Source organism: Aphis gossypii, chromosome X, assembly GCF_020184175.1.
Source record: "Aphis gossypii isolate Hap1 chromosome X, ASM2018417v2, whole genome shotgun sequence".
Lineage (NCBI taxonomy): Eukaryota > Metazoa > Arthropoda > Insecta > Hemiptera > Aphididae > Aphis > Aphis gossypii.
This window is the reverse complement of record NC_065533.1, coordinates 45,179,727-45,196,350: the sequence shown is the minus strand read 5'-3', so window position 1 is coordinate 45,196,350 and position 16,624 is coordinate 45,179,727. Positions and strand designations below refer to the sequence as shown.

The window sequence follows — 16,624 nt, the reverse complement described above, 5'->3', positions numbered from 1 at the left end:
ACTTTAACATACTGTTAAATAATTATTTTTATTTTACATATTATTATATAAGTTGAAATGCACCAAAATATTTTATAAACGGTAGAAAAATATTACATAGTCTATCACTTTGTATTATTTGAAGAGGCGTCGTTTTGTACACACACTTTAACTATTTCACTATATATTTTAAATTTAAATTTAAGTTTATGGTCATTGGTCACTCTACCTCTAAATAATATTATTATTATGTTTATATTCAGAGAGAAAGGCGATTTATTCCTGTTCAATGAAGTTTCACAGGAAACTAAAAGAAACACCCACTGTTGTCCCTTGTGACTACAGCAGGTAGGTAAATACACTATTATAATGGGTATATTATAGTAGGTAGGTACTATAAAGTGACAGGCGACAGTCGTGGTCATTGCAACAATGTGAGAAAATTATAGTGGTTACTCAAATTTACAACATGGCATTGTCAACGTAAATAGAAAAAAATATTCATACTGGGTTCTGCATAGGTATACTTGTATTATATATTTATATATATATACTATGATACATTTTATCACTCTCTAAAGTATAATATTCCTACAAACCAACAAAATCCATTTAAATCAATACCACAACAAGCTTAAAATATATTAAACTATAACATGATATTAATCATGGTGATTATTTTAACAGTAACCATTAATCAGCTTAAAAATATTGTTGTGTTTAAAAATAAATGTTTTACACTGCTTTAAGTCATTACTATGTTTATCTAAACAATTTTACACGAATAACAACATTAGTACATTTTTAATTCCCTATTCAAAAGAAAAATATTTTTCAAAGAGATTTAATACACCATAACTTAATTTTAAGCCTTAATATTATAGTTAGGTATATTAAAATTGTTTAAATATTAGATAAGAAGCGTAGAAAACTAACATTTTATAAGGTACTTTTTAGCTCACATGATTTGTTAATAGTTAAACCGAATCCGAATTTATATGAACCTATGCATATTTTTTTTTGGATATAATATAGTTTGATGGTTTTAGGTTTAATGTTTATATTGATTTGTTAAGAAAGGAATGTATGGAAAAAAGTTGACAGTGCATAATTTAGAGAGAATATTATATTTTAAATAAAGAAGTTTGTGTATTTGGTATAAAAGTGATTTTTATTTTAAAGCCTAACATTTTCTTATGTGCCTTGTATTTATATAAAATATAATTTCCCAAGACATGCAAATCATAAAAAAAATTTTGTACCCATGCAAATTTATAATTTATAAATATATATTATACGAAATTATTTTTAAATTATATTTGTATTGCTTTTATTTAAGTGGGTAAATAGGTACGCTCTGCTATACAATAATTGCTTAGTTAACCTTTTCATTGAGGATACTGTATAGGATGTGTTAAATATTTTAATTCTATGATTAATCATTGTATAGATACAAAAAACGATCCTGCTCGGAGATAGTATATCGGTATAATATTTTAATAAGAATATTTGATTATGTATTTTAGATGCTATTATAGTTAGAATCCTATATATACTACGAATATTATAGCTATTATAATATTAGTAATACAGTAAGTCAAATTATGTTTTTCTAAAAACTGAATCATTATAATAATATATAATATAATTAATTCAAAATTATCCGCATAATAACGTGTTAGTATTATTATTATTAACTTTAATCGCTCCGCTAAAAATTAAAAATAATATCAATAACGTAGATATTTTTTTTGAAATAATGAGTGTTAATGTTTTGTCAAAAGATTCATAATGCATACTGTTCGAATGTGTGCTTCTCAGATAAAATCCCTGGGTATGTACTGTATATATAAACAGTGAATTATAAATAAATTATTTATATAAGTAATATAAATTATTTATTAAACATAATTAAAACACATTACATACAATATGTGATTGGGATTAATGACTATTTGAATTCAGCGAATCTTAATTGTATATAAATACATTTATTTTCAAAAGTTATAGCTTTTGAAAATGTCAAATTATCTATGACTTGAAAATAAATAAAACAGTTTTTAATTATTTTTTTTTTTATTTTCAATTATTCATCAGGCTAACAAACATTTTTTTCCGCACTTGGTATGTTTCACAAGCTAAAACTCCAGGGAACTTCAATTAAAAGTTTAAATCACACCCTTGATATCTACATAGCATAGTCAACCCCGTGACAAGTTAATGAACTTTTAACAACAAAATATCACTTGAAAAAATTATGGTGTATTAAAACAACTTTTCCTTTAATTTAGATTTTAAAACGATTACTTATTACAATCGTATAAAAATAAGAATAATTAAACTGGTAATTAACTTAAACTTTAAATTTAATATAATATAATATAAATAACTATAGTAGTTATAGGTTCGTACAAGTTGCTACAGTTCGATTCAGTCAAATATGATTATACAATCAATATATTATTTATTGTGTATATAAACAGATCTATATGCAGAATACTCTCTGACTGATTATTTTTTGTATACAAATATACGATATAGGCATATACAAGCTACAACAAACATACTCACAACTCACTCTTTCTTTTCTTCAATAATGCAGTTATTGAGGATAAAAATTTTGAAGTATAATATAGACAAAGTATAATATAAATAACTAATAAATAGAAGTTTATATCTGTACCTATCGTATAAAAACACACCATTAAATTTGTTTTAAATAACTATGTAGTATATACTAAAAACATGACGTCTTAAAAATTATAATATAATATATTTAAACTTTGTGATTTTATGTAGGTGCTATTAAAAAAGGTCCTAAAATTATCTTTTTAACAATTCCAAAAATTATAATTTGAATAAAATTATTATCAAATGAAAAATGAGGATGATCATACTTGACAAATTGATAATTATAATGTATAATTTTGTTTATGAAGGTTAATTGAATTAATTATAAATATACGATAATGGAGATTATGCAACTCTAACTGTGAAAAAAAGCAATTCATGGCAAAAGTGGGATTTAAACGCTTGTCTGAAGCCACGAGGCTTTGATGAATGATAAGATAAATTAACACATTTTGATAGAAGCTAAAAGTATTATACCTACATGAGATTGTTGTTTTCTGCAATGTACGATACAATAAAGACAGTTATAAATTTAAAAACAATATAAATATACTCTGAATACTAATTCCTCAATCCATCGTAATAAACGAAATACAATTAGGTACATTTATATTATAAAGAATATTGTATAATATAAAAAAGATGTATTTATGTCATTTTATTTGTTCACAAAACTGTCTTCATATTAGGTATTAAATGTTTAATACTTACTAGGTAATATATTTGCTATTATTTTTTTTAGGTATATTCTTAATTTACAAAACTATCAATTTTGAAATTATTTATTTTGATTATAATAAAATTAAAAAAAATAAATTATTATGATTTGAATGCATATTAATTTGCATGTTTTTAAATACCATAAAATTAGATTTATATACATACCAAATTATACAAATAAATAAAGATACATTTTATATTAACGATTGTAAATGGCATAAATAATTTAAGTGTTTTAAGTATTTTACACTACTACACAGATAAAACAGATAAATACATTAGATACCAAATAAGGTGATTTACTTACCGTGTTCACACCCATTTATCCATTTATAATGAGTATTTTATTCAAATTCTATTATTTGGAATTTCTAAGTGTACTTAAGAACCCTATTTATTAAACTGTTTTGTTTTCTATAATACAAGCTTATTTTATATTCTACCTGAACTCCTGTACCTAATATACATTGTACATATTATATTTTTTGTATAATATACAAATACAATTATGTGTAGGTTTAATACGTCTGAATTCAGGAGACATATTTTATAGCAGAAAAAGTACTTTAACTCTAAAAGTGGTTTCTAGTGGCAATTTAAAAAATATTTTGGCTCCTTTAAAGCTATTTGTAGAGTTTTAAATTTGAAAATGTTCAAGGTTTGTATATATTGTAATAATAACAATATATAGTTATCTAAATATCTATGTTTATTTAATTATGTAAGTACAAGAAAATTGTTTGTACTAAAAATCATATATCAGTTATTTTAGTCCACTTATAAATATTTATACATTTATATTAAGTTACAAGTTACAACACATGTGAGAAATAATATATGTAGGTATTTGTTTCAAATTAGGTACTAATTTTGATAACTTGCGTAAATCGTTGACTAATATTAGTAATATTCAACTGCTTGTAAATATAGGTACTTTATTGTGTTATCTTTACATTTTGAAAAACTTTCATCTTTAGACTTAATCTAAATCAATGATTTCCCTCCTAACACAGAACTGTCTTACATGTTTATTTTAAGTATTTGATATATTTTTACGTATTTATTATATTACATTTTTGATATTAATATATCATATTAATGAGTAAATTTTTTTGCGTGATAGTTAAAGATAAATATAACTTAGGATAATTATAGGTATATTTTACAAAAACTTGTATTTTTTATTTCAAATTCTGCATCTTCTTCTTACAAATTAATCAAATCATAATATTACAATAATTTATTGATTATGTGTTTTTTACAAATTATAAATTACAATAGGTAATAAAATATTATAATTGGTATTTAATTATATTAGTTGACTTAGTACGTCTAGTTATGATACATCTTTTAGATATTATTTTAGATATTATTTTTATGTAATATAAAAGTTAAGAGTAGCTGAATAATGATTATCAGTGTTATGTAAGTCAGTTTCATCCATAAATACCAATTTCTATGTATGTATTGGTACACATTTTACCTATACAAATTATTTATGTACCTACCTATTATATTATTTATATTATATGAAACAAATAAGCGCCTATAATGAATAAAATAATTTTAAAAAAAGATGATCAGAAAAAGGGTGAATAAGCCCCTTTGCTATCCCTTAGGACATCCCTGAATATGCAATGGTATTATATTATTGTAATCGACAATTGTATAATTGGGTAAAACGCGAATCGGTTTGGTATACATGACACAACATGCACTGCATAGGTATCGACGTGTAGGTACCTATATCCTCTATGAAACCAAGACTTTTATTTAATTGAAATATATACAATATACATAGCCATTAATCGAATATTAAGTACCTACCTACAATAAAGTGCGTTTAAAATATTAATAAAAATGCGTTTATTATCAGCCGTATATATAATATACAGTATCTATATAGTTTCTATAAAAGTTTCAATATGTACTTAAATAAAAGAGGACATTTTAAGTTCAAAATTTTTGAAAATAATTTAACTCATTCTGATTCCGTGTTTTCTGACGCAGCCGCAAATACGTTGGTTAATGAAGTAAAACTTCGTAATCTATAGCTATAGGTATTATGCGAATATTATTATATATTACAAATATATGGTAATATATATATGTATATGTATATTACTATATTTTACAAACCTATTGTAACTCAGTGACCTTTTACACTTGTATTACTTTTATTTAATTGTATGTATTTACTTGTAGTGGTATGCAGTGTAATGATAATTCAACGAAAATATATATACCATTTTTGTATGTATTTTGGCAAGTGTTGTCATCACCTCATCTGGTCCAATGAAATGCATCACTTGTATTCTGATGACAAAGAGGCTGAGCACGAAATCATCACGTCCAAGTAAGATACATATCAGTTATCTATAATCTATATATCAAGGTTATCCAATTTTTTTTCATTGGAGGACCATATAACAGAATTAAAAGATTTTTACCAATTTAATAACATTATCAGTCATTAAGTGATAAAAATTGGGAAACTATACGATATAGATAAAGTGAAGAAGTATTTAACCAGAATATATATATATCAAAAAAACTGTGTTGATAATATATTACTTATATCTATTTCGTTGAAGATTATTCATATCCAAACAAAAGTATTTAAATTACACTCGATTAGATCATTATATAGAACTTTAAAATATCCATTTTAATTAACAATTATATAATGTATGTTTATAAAAGTATTGAACGAAGTAAAAATATGACGCAACTAACTTATAAATATATTTAGATTTAAGATTTTAATTTTTAATACGTCATATTATTTATTTTTCAAATGTTATTCACAATTAACTAAAAAAAAACAAAAAACTAGGAAACAATAAACTTTGTTATACAATATTTTTTCCGACCGTCAACAGATAATCGTTAATAAATTGGTTTTATGTAGATATAATAAATTTCGTTCCGAGTGCAATGCCACAGAATAAGTGCATAATTTGACCTTATACCTACTTAGTCATGTGGTTCTTCCTTATTGTAAAAATAAATCATACAAATATCTATTTCATAAGACTTTCATTTAGAATCTATTGTATTTACTATTTACAAATACTGAAAATTGTATACAGTTACATATTATTATGCATGTATAGGTATAACCTATCCTATGGCAGGAGCGAGACCCTTTTCAGCCAAAATCGAACCTTTCTATTTTCGGCCAATTCACTTTTTGAACAAATTTAAAAGAAGTATATTTATGTATATTCTTTACTACTTATATATTTTTAATAATTGTCTATACACATAACATAAATACACCTGGTAACTAAATGTGCATGCGTTTAGTAACTGTATTGATCAAATAATTATTAGCAAGAATTATAAAATTGTTTACAACTTATATTTTCAATATAACATCTATAACGTAAAGTAAATAAAATTTTTTTTTGGTTTAGCCAAAAATGGAAGGGTACGATTTTAATCAAAAGCATCCGTGTACGTAGATAGTATATTATACTATTTTATACCTATATACTATATAGGCTATAAAAAAAAACTTAAAATAAATGTCGTGTTTCATGTATAATATTCTTGCGAATAAATTATATATAAGTATACGAATTATTATACCGTTAAAAGCGTGGTTTATGTACATAATAACTTATAAATAGAGAGATAATATACTGCGCTATTACATAAATCGTATACTTAAATAGGTATATTTACGATTATATATAGATTCTGCGCGCGAATGAAAGTTAATAATAATACGATATTATATTACTATATATATATACATTCACGTTTAATATCGCACATATACATAATATATCTACGTATGTATATAATAATATCTACCAGAACTCAGCACTATAATTTTCCAATCACTGCCATCATACACCATCTATATATAAAATACTGCAGAGTATTATATACGTTATATTTTAAATATATATAATAATAATATGCAATTTACCGTCATGATATCGTGCGTACCTATATAATATCGTTGCGCTGCAGCGTCAATGCAAAATAGGGGAAGTGTACTATATGCATATAATCACATTGCAGCGGGCGCAGTGCTATTTTAGCGACGAATATTAGCATTTAGTATTATATATTAAATTACAATGTGTATAGGTATATAATAAGTGGTATATAGGTATACGTCGGAAAGGGAAACAATAAGACGTCATATAGCCCGGCGAAACGTCGGTGTTGGAGGGATGGAGTGAGGAGGGATGAGAAAATATTTTTAACGTAATCCTTAACCTCGCTCCCTTTTTCCATCGCGTGCCGCTCGCGCTTGTATGTATGTATGTATGTATATATATATATACGGTGTACCTATGTATATAAATTATATACGATATATATATATATATATGTATATATAAGATGTAAGTATATATAATATATCTGACGGGTGAATTATTGATGTGATATATTATAGGAAAAGTGAATCGGCCGCGTGTGTGCGAGCGTCGGAGGAATATTAATAATTTAAAACAACCGCCACTCTTGCGCCGGGAAAAATACGTAATAACAAACGGTGCAGCATAATAATATAACAACGGTCGTGTAGGATAGGTAAATAGGTACATAATACATATCTATATGTAGGGGCCAACGGAGAATGAATGAATATGACTAATTTACAAAAGTCGTATAAATATCTACTTGTACGAGTTATCGCGTGTATAGACGCGATTTAGAGGGAAATCGAAAGAACTTAGCACACTATAAGTGCGTTGATATTAGCACCCTAATAATTTAGGTCCTCGATGGTTTGATTAATAATCGGATAAGAACTATACAATAAATTATTGCATTCCTTTTTTTATCAATATATATTATGTACGTGCAAATCCGTCGTTACATATTTGATTATTATCGAAAGATGTGTGTCAGTTATAACGCCTAATAAACGATGATCACTGCAGTTCAACACCCTCCCCCCGCGGTAGTTTTTTCGTTTAGATTTCGCATCCCCGGATGGCACACCCCTAAAGTATATATACCTAAAACACGAAATTATATATTATCGTATAATAATTAAACTTTTCATGCGCCCACGCGAGTCAGTACATCATATTATATAATATTAATATTAATTCGACGTTTTCGTCGTTTACGCGAGTCTCGTCATCGCGGCACCGCGGAGTTGGACGGTAGCGCGCGCGTCCGCCGTCCGCGTGGCGCGGCAGCGTCGGCCGGTGTGCGAGTACCGACACGCCGCCGGTGGACGACGACCAGCGGCTTTGGCGGCCGGCGATTGGCCGGCAGGCGGAGTCGCCAACACCCGGGCACTGCCGGCCGGTGGGCGTGACCGCGGCCGCGTGGACGTGGCCAAACGCTCACGCACACACGCGCGGCCGCCAACGCACACAGCGGCACCGGACACGGCCGGACGGCGGGTGGTGCACGGCGGGCCGCGTGGGGCGGGAACGGGCGCGCCTGCGCTCGCGCGTACGCGCACGCACGCGACAGCGGCACACTGTCCGCGGCAACGTTTCGGCGGCGGTGCGTTTAGAGTATCGCGCGCACTCCCACCGGGACGACCATAGTCGCTGCGTGCACACGGGCCGAGAATTTATCTCTATTGCATTTCCTCAACGTTTCACTGCAAGACGTCCCGCGCAGCACGACGGTATATTATTATTATTATTATTATGCCACGGTACACGCGCGCCCGATCGCCACTGCACCGCCGGGAATAACACTTTTGACGTTTTTAAAAATTAATTCGTTTTGTTCTATATACGGTTCTTTTGTATTTTTTTTTTCTATCTATCATCTTCCGTTTCCGTTTTCGCGAGACGTCGGTCGACCGACCAACGTTCACTACCGCGTGTTTCACGTACACCAAAATATTTATTTTTTTTTTTGATCGACACACGTGCAAAGTCGTCGGACGGTCGCATATGCCGCTGCAAACCGACAAATAATTCCGCTAACCTAACATTTTCACGTTAAACGCGAGTCCGCGGTCCGCACACACGTCACCCGATCGTACACATCGCGCACGCACGTTGACGGACACGTATAGGACGGCGGTGGGCCCGGAAGGCATCACGGTGGTGTCGACGGAAGAAGACGGACGGACGGTGGCCGGCGCCGGCTACTGGACGGGCGGCGCGACCGGCGGCGACGCTGACGCCGCGGTCGCGGCACCGTGGCAGTCAACGTTGGGCACGCTGGGCGGCGGTGGTGGCGGCGGCGGCGGCGTCGTTGTCGGCAATGTCGGTAACGGCGGCGGCGGCGGTGGCGTCGTCGGCGGTAACGGCGGTGGTGGCGGCGAATTGGACCCCGTGGCCGCGTGGGGCCGCAAACTGTACGCGACGCCGGGCAACCATCACCGGAACGCCACCGCGGCCGGCCTCATGTTCGGCCTGCACCACCACCATCACCAGGACACCGGAACGCCCGGTGGCATATCCGGACTGCACCATCATCATCACCATCACCACCATCACCAGCTCCGGGGCCCGGTTACCGGTCTCAAGGAAGAACCTTTGGCCAACTCGCAGCTGTCCGTTCCCCGTTCGTGGATGCAACCCTCCATCATCGACCAGAGCAGGTATGTAGAACGTTTTTACCGTTATTCAGTTTTTACGAGGTCTAGAGTCCCGTTATATATTTAAATAATGTACGATATAGTTGTAGAGATATATAAATATGGGGGGTAGAGATGTCAATAGAACTTTGATAAATCGAATAGGTATTAAAAAAAAAAAAAAAATCTTAAAGTTAAATATTATATTTACTGTAAATAAATATAATTCAACAAACGTTTAAAAATATTTCACTGCCCATCGAGTGTTTCATTATCAAAGTTCTATATCACTTTAAAATTCGGTATCATAGTTTTCGTAGTGTTTTTTTCCCCTGGGCACAACACCAGTAAAACCTCTTATATACTGCTAATTCGTTCACGACTCGATCGTTTTGATCGTTGCGGTACTTACCCGACCTGAATAATATTCACGATCAACCGTTGGACAGTGTCGGTATTGGTCCGACATGTATATTATAACAGGCACCTATTTCTGTATTATATATAAATTATAAACAACGATATTTTAATAATACACCTAAATAAATTATAATAGTTTATTTAAGCCATTTTTACACCTAGTATTTATATAAACATACATCAAGTTATCGAATTGTTTACTAAGTTTATATAAAAAATATTATCTACACTCATTTTTAATTTATTCTAAATTATAAATTATGTAAAAAAAAACACGTCATCTTGGCTGTAGTTAATTCAGATTATCAGTGTATTGGTATACACTATTTTTTATAAATCAAACTCACATTATTATAGTTATATTTCGTATTTTATATTTTAAACATATTATAATATTTTATTATATCGTGGTACATATTTATTTAAAACAATTGCGTTTTTGGAAGAGTTTATTAAAATTCAAAATGTTTATAACCTTGAAACAATTTATATAATTTATTATGTCAATATTTTTTCCATTTTACGAGTAAATATAAAAATTACTATTATGAAGGTCGCGTGGGTACCTACAACTAAAACTATAACATTATTTTTTATGAGTTACGAGAAAATGTTTTGAGTAGGTATCTATATATATATATATATATATATATACTCGTATATTAGAATTAAAAACATTATTTTAATATTTTAAAAACTCATAAATTTGTTTTTTTATATTTCTTAAAAATGTATAAGTAATCACTAATTTTATATATTATAAATATACTTAAAAATTAAAGTACGCCAATTATTGACTTATTCGATTCTTAAATGTATATTTATTTATTTATCACTAAAATATTTATACGAGTATTTATTTATAGTTTTTAAGCATTATGATAACCATTTAATATAACATATACTTATTGATTAACGATAAAATTGTTTTTGAAACTATTAAAATTTTGTTATTTTTAGTAAAATATTTTAAGCATTTATATTATAATTTATTTTATCAACGATATAATGAATGTATAATTAATTGTAGGTATTTACATTTAGCAATTTAAAAATTAAATTGCAGGTATACGATAATGTTAGTAATAATTCACAAAAGATAATCTCTGAAACATTTACGAGTACTTAATTAGATTGTTGAGTATAATTCGTGTTTGAAGGTAAAGGGTATAATAAAAATATAATATTTACATAGGTATAATGATGTTAAAAAATCAAAATGAAAAAAACGTATGTATATATGAATAATGAATATATATATAATATATAACTATATACTTACTGACTTCTCAAATTATATAATAACAATTAGTATATTAGTATGTATTGGATTACGAATTTATATGAACAAGCTAAACATATTATACTGGTTATAGTGTCACTAGGCTCTCTTTGCCTTCTTACCATCCTGCTTTTGTTTATTAAAATCAACAAATTTACTTAATATTTTAAATTTTACAGATTATAAATTGTATATTTATTTATTTTTAATGAGCAAAAAAGGTATATAAAGGCTGCTATGGAGGGTGGTTAAAAGGACTGAAAAAAAATATTAAAATAAAAATAAAAAGTAACTTTATGAAACAGAGATGAAAAAAGTGACTCAAATCTGTCATAACGAGCAAAAAAACCACCTATAGGTGCAATATTGATTATGTAAACAAGACAGCATATCTCATAGGGTTTTGAATATATTCTCCTGAGGCTTTTCATACATATACGTATATAAAGGTAGCTAAAAAGCGTATATACATACATATATATTATTTTACTTTTGCTTTTATAAGTATGTAATATTACAAACACGATCACGAATTGTAACAACCGGAGGAGTGTATGTGTTTCGTGTTCTGTCTATTGTTCGACTCTTATCGCCGTGATTTTGATCGTAACAGTATTTATTGCATGAAAAAAAAATATTAGAAAAAGTAGTCCATTTCTTCGTAACCACTCGAACGTAGCTTAGAGAATTATATATAAGTACGTATAGGATAAATGGTATTTATGTTTTGAATCTTACCACGGCGTTTAGAGTATGCAATAAAACAGCACTCCAACTCCCATTAATTTAATTTTTTTTTCATTCTTATATTATTATTATTATTATAGTTTCATTTTGTATATACGAGTGCATTTAACTGCATACTTTTGTATCTTTTATTTTTCCGACGTTTCTATAAAATATTTAAACACAAAATATGTGCTTAAAAAGCGAAACATTTACGTGGTTTTGCTTATATAAATATTACTGTAAAATATGCTGTATATACACATATTAATACATAAAATATAATATACGCATCTATTGCAGTAGATTAGTATATTAGTATTTTCATATTTAAAAAACAAACTGTACGTATTGAGCAATGTGTACTTAAAAATAACCAACAAGAGAAACAGTATAGTAAAAAATTTAGGAGTTAAATTTATTTGAAAATTCAATATTATTTTATAAGCAATTCCTACGAGGCATTTACATTTTCAAATATATATTATTCATATAGGTGCACATAATATTATACTAACACAGCTTAAACATTTCCACTTACTGCAGCAACAGTGGGTAATAAATGATGCGCCTATGCTTACACACAATATTATATGAGTACCAACTATATATTATGTGAATGAAATAAATAAATAAAGCATAAACGTTGTAACAATAATTGTTAAAACGTAATTTTCTGTTAATTATTCGAATAAACTACATATTATTTATGATTAATCAAACCCATTTCATTTCTCTAGATTCCATTGAAAACAGATGTATAATATATATTTCATTCGCGCATTTAATTTATTAGAATAATGATATAATTTAAATTTAAAATGTATCAATTAAATAAATAAAATTATTATACATTATATTGTGTAAACTGCATATTGCATTGAACATAACAGTTATACTTTTACGAATTTTAAATCATGTATACCAGTATACTTACATGTATAAAAGTAATACAACGTACCTATACGTATTAGATTTTAAAATATATGTATCGTATTTCTCGTATCATAAGCCTATTGTCTCGGTTTTACAATCAACCACAGTAATTACTGATGTACCCAATAATGAAAATAACGAATAAAACAATGAAAAAAAAATAAAAGATCTATGCAAAAATATTAATTTACTAATGAAAACATAAAATAAATTTAAATATTTGTAGGAAATTAATATATGTATATTGTATATTTGCATACATGTATATATTGCACACACACATTCTTATATATACATATAGATAGAGCGAAAGAAGTTTCACTTCAGTCGTGCGGTCATAAGCACACTCACACTTTTTTTTTTCTATTTGTTCATTATAAGTACCTAATCATTGTAAGTTTGTATGTTATTATTTTGCTAATTTAATGAAAAAATGAACAAAAACTTAGCTTCGGTATCACTAACGAAAGAATACAATATAATAAAATACAATAAATACTATATGAAATTAGTAGAAAATGTTCAGATAGTATTTTCAGACTTATATACATATTATATATAATAAACTTACTCGGTATTCCGGTTCAATCATTCAATGAATTTTGTACCACTTGAAAAAGATGCGTGCAAAAATATAAGCAAATGCAATATTTTAACCAAAAGTTGTTATTTATAAGCACTGGAAAGATAGTTGGTTTTTAACATTTGTAATTATGCATAAAATTCGTGATAATGAAAAAAAAATGTGTACATTTTCGTATGTTGTATATACATACTACATAACACACATCTCAAAAACATATACTTATAATAAAATATAGGTACACATAGTTTCCGGTTAATGAAAATTTCACAGACACTTTTTTTAGAAGAGAAAGTGGCAACGACTCGTTACTTAGTTATCATACAATTTAACATCCGTAAATACACGTATACATAAAAGTAAAATATTATATAGGCGGTATCCACGTGAGCGACAAAGCCAAAAACGCGTAGAAAACTTTTCTCTAACATAAAAGAATAAATACATCATGGTTCATAAAAATTACTAACTTTTAAATAATACGCATATATTTAACACTCATTTTTTACTTCAATTTGTAGTATAAAATCAGTTTTATAATTTAAAATAGAATTATATTGTTATCTTTATTGTATTTTATTATTTTATTTAAACAATTGATTTATAAAATTAATTGAATTAAAATCAATTAAAAATAGTATTATTTATCTTTGTATTTTTATAACTTTTAAGTTTGTTAGGGTAACTTCAACATTTTATATCATGGTTTTTTAGATAGTAGGTATTAATATTTTATAATTTAAAGTTTTTTATACCATCAACTTCCAAGTCTTAATTATAAGTATTTAATGCTTATATAAGTGCACTCAATATAGGTAAAAATGATTACCCCAAGTACGGTATGAAAAGAATAGATTCTGATAATGGCATAAAATTCCAACGAAATAAATTATCCATATTCAAAGAAAACAATTTTATTCCACAGATTCAACTATTTGTTTATAGGAAAAAACCTAATAATAAAAATATTATACACAGTGATTTACCAGGCATGCTCTCTCCCTCTTTTTTCATACGATTATGCATTTCAATTCAAATTTAAAACTTTTTTTAACAAGTATTTCAAATACAGATACAGGCAAATAGGTATGCATTACCTATACTAAAGACTATAATGTCATTTAAGGAGTGTTCTATGGAAATAAAAACACCATTTTTAATTTTTGCAATTTTTAATCAAATTATATTTTTAAAATTAAATACAAATTTTAAAGATAAGTTTAAAATAGAATTATTATCATATCGTTTTTGATAAAGATAAAAGGTAAAAAAAAAGTATGAATTTTAAAATGCTACATATTGATCTATTCATATTTTATACTTTTAAAAAACTGTCGGAATACCTATAGTATAATTAAATGCTATACTGAGCATTACGATATTATATCTATTTAATAATATATTTAAAACAATTTTTAAAGATTATTATCCTTAAAGTATATATAAGTTCAATAACTCAGAAACTATTCGTTTTAAATGATTATTACAATGAATTGTGCAATTTTCAGTTAAAAAAAAAAATAATTCATTTTTATTTGAAAAAGTTATAGTTGTATTATATTTCTTAATGTTAGTTAACTATTAACCCAACCCATAGAAGATACTCCTTAAAGCTTAAAGTTTATTAAAGTTTTATAATTATTTAAAAACATTACGCATCTACAAGGTGAATCAATTCGTATAATAACGTATAATCACACTAGTTGAAGTAATTCATTAATTATGACACACCAATGAAGTTTTATCAGAGTATAATATTATAATGAATGGCTAATGGAATGGGTATCCATCACGGCAACTCGGTTAACACCGTGTAATTCGATTAAAACTCCTTTTACCTATCATAACAATAATATATTGAAAATATTAAAAATAAATAAATAAATAAACTTGTATAAGCGTCTTAATAACATATTAAATTTGATTAATGCGTATGATTAATTCTTTGACCAATATATAATAATACAACTTTACGCACGTATACGTTGTACACAAGCGTTCCTGTACAATATAAATATAGTTCAATAGTTGTATTTGTTCTATTTTAATGTGTGTGTATTTGAATATTGTCGGTAGGTGTGTATGGTATTATGTTTGCTACGGCAGAATATTATTATTATTGTTATTATTATTATTGGCGCAGTCCTGTATCGGTTTAAAACGGGGCTATATTTGTTATAAGTTATAACATTTATATATATATATGTAGATAACGAAAACATGAAAAAAAAGTCAATAAATTAATTACCGCTAGTGCGTCGGCCGCTCAAAACAACAACAATAATAGTAATAATAATAATAATAAAGAATAAATTAATAATCGGTGAAATAGCCGAAACACTGTGGTTGTTCGTGGTGGGGCGGTAGTGGTGTATACCGTGTACATCGTGGTTTACGCCACCGACCGAATAAACACACGTTAATATTCATTAAACGAATAACAACAGCCGCACAACGGTACGGGAATAAAATACAAATAATATTATATTTCGTTATAACGCGTAGAAATATTTACTCTTGCGTCAGAATTAAAAACACAAATCGTTCGTGATCCGCACGTTTTGCGCAATTCTCTCGCGCTCGTAATAATAAACGATTACATAGGTATTTCATCAATAATATTGATAATGATGTCTACGAAGGTGATAATCATAATACAAAAACAAAACACCCCAATTATTTGGAAAGCGGTCAATAATCAATATTATATACCAATATATATTATATTTCTCTATCACACGCAGCCACCTACCACCAAATCTCTTCATTCTCACGATTCATGCATTCTTATTATATTTTATTATTGACGCCTCAGCATTTATACTTA

General features: G+C 28.3%; 1 protein-coding gene across 2 annotated transcripts in view; it reads left to right on the top strand.

Annotated features, from left to right (window-relative positions):
* Positions 1–8,819: 8,819 nt before the first annotated feature.
* The window catches only part of LOC114129416 (transcription factor collier), a 78,924-nt gene continuing 71,119 nt past the window's right edge, over positions 8,820–16,624 (top strand). For both annotated transcript variants that reach the window (XM_050205945.1, XM_050205944.1), the window contains exon 1: positions 8,820–9,874. In XM_050205945.1, coding sequence (XP_050061902.1) covers positions 9,678–9,874 — 197 coding nt within the window. In that variant the 5' untranslated portion in view covers positions 8,820–9,677. The remainder of the gene's footprint in view (positions 9,875–16,624) is intronic.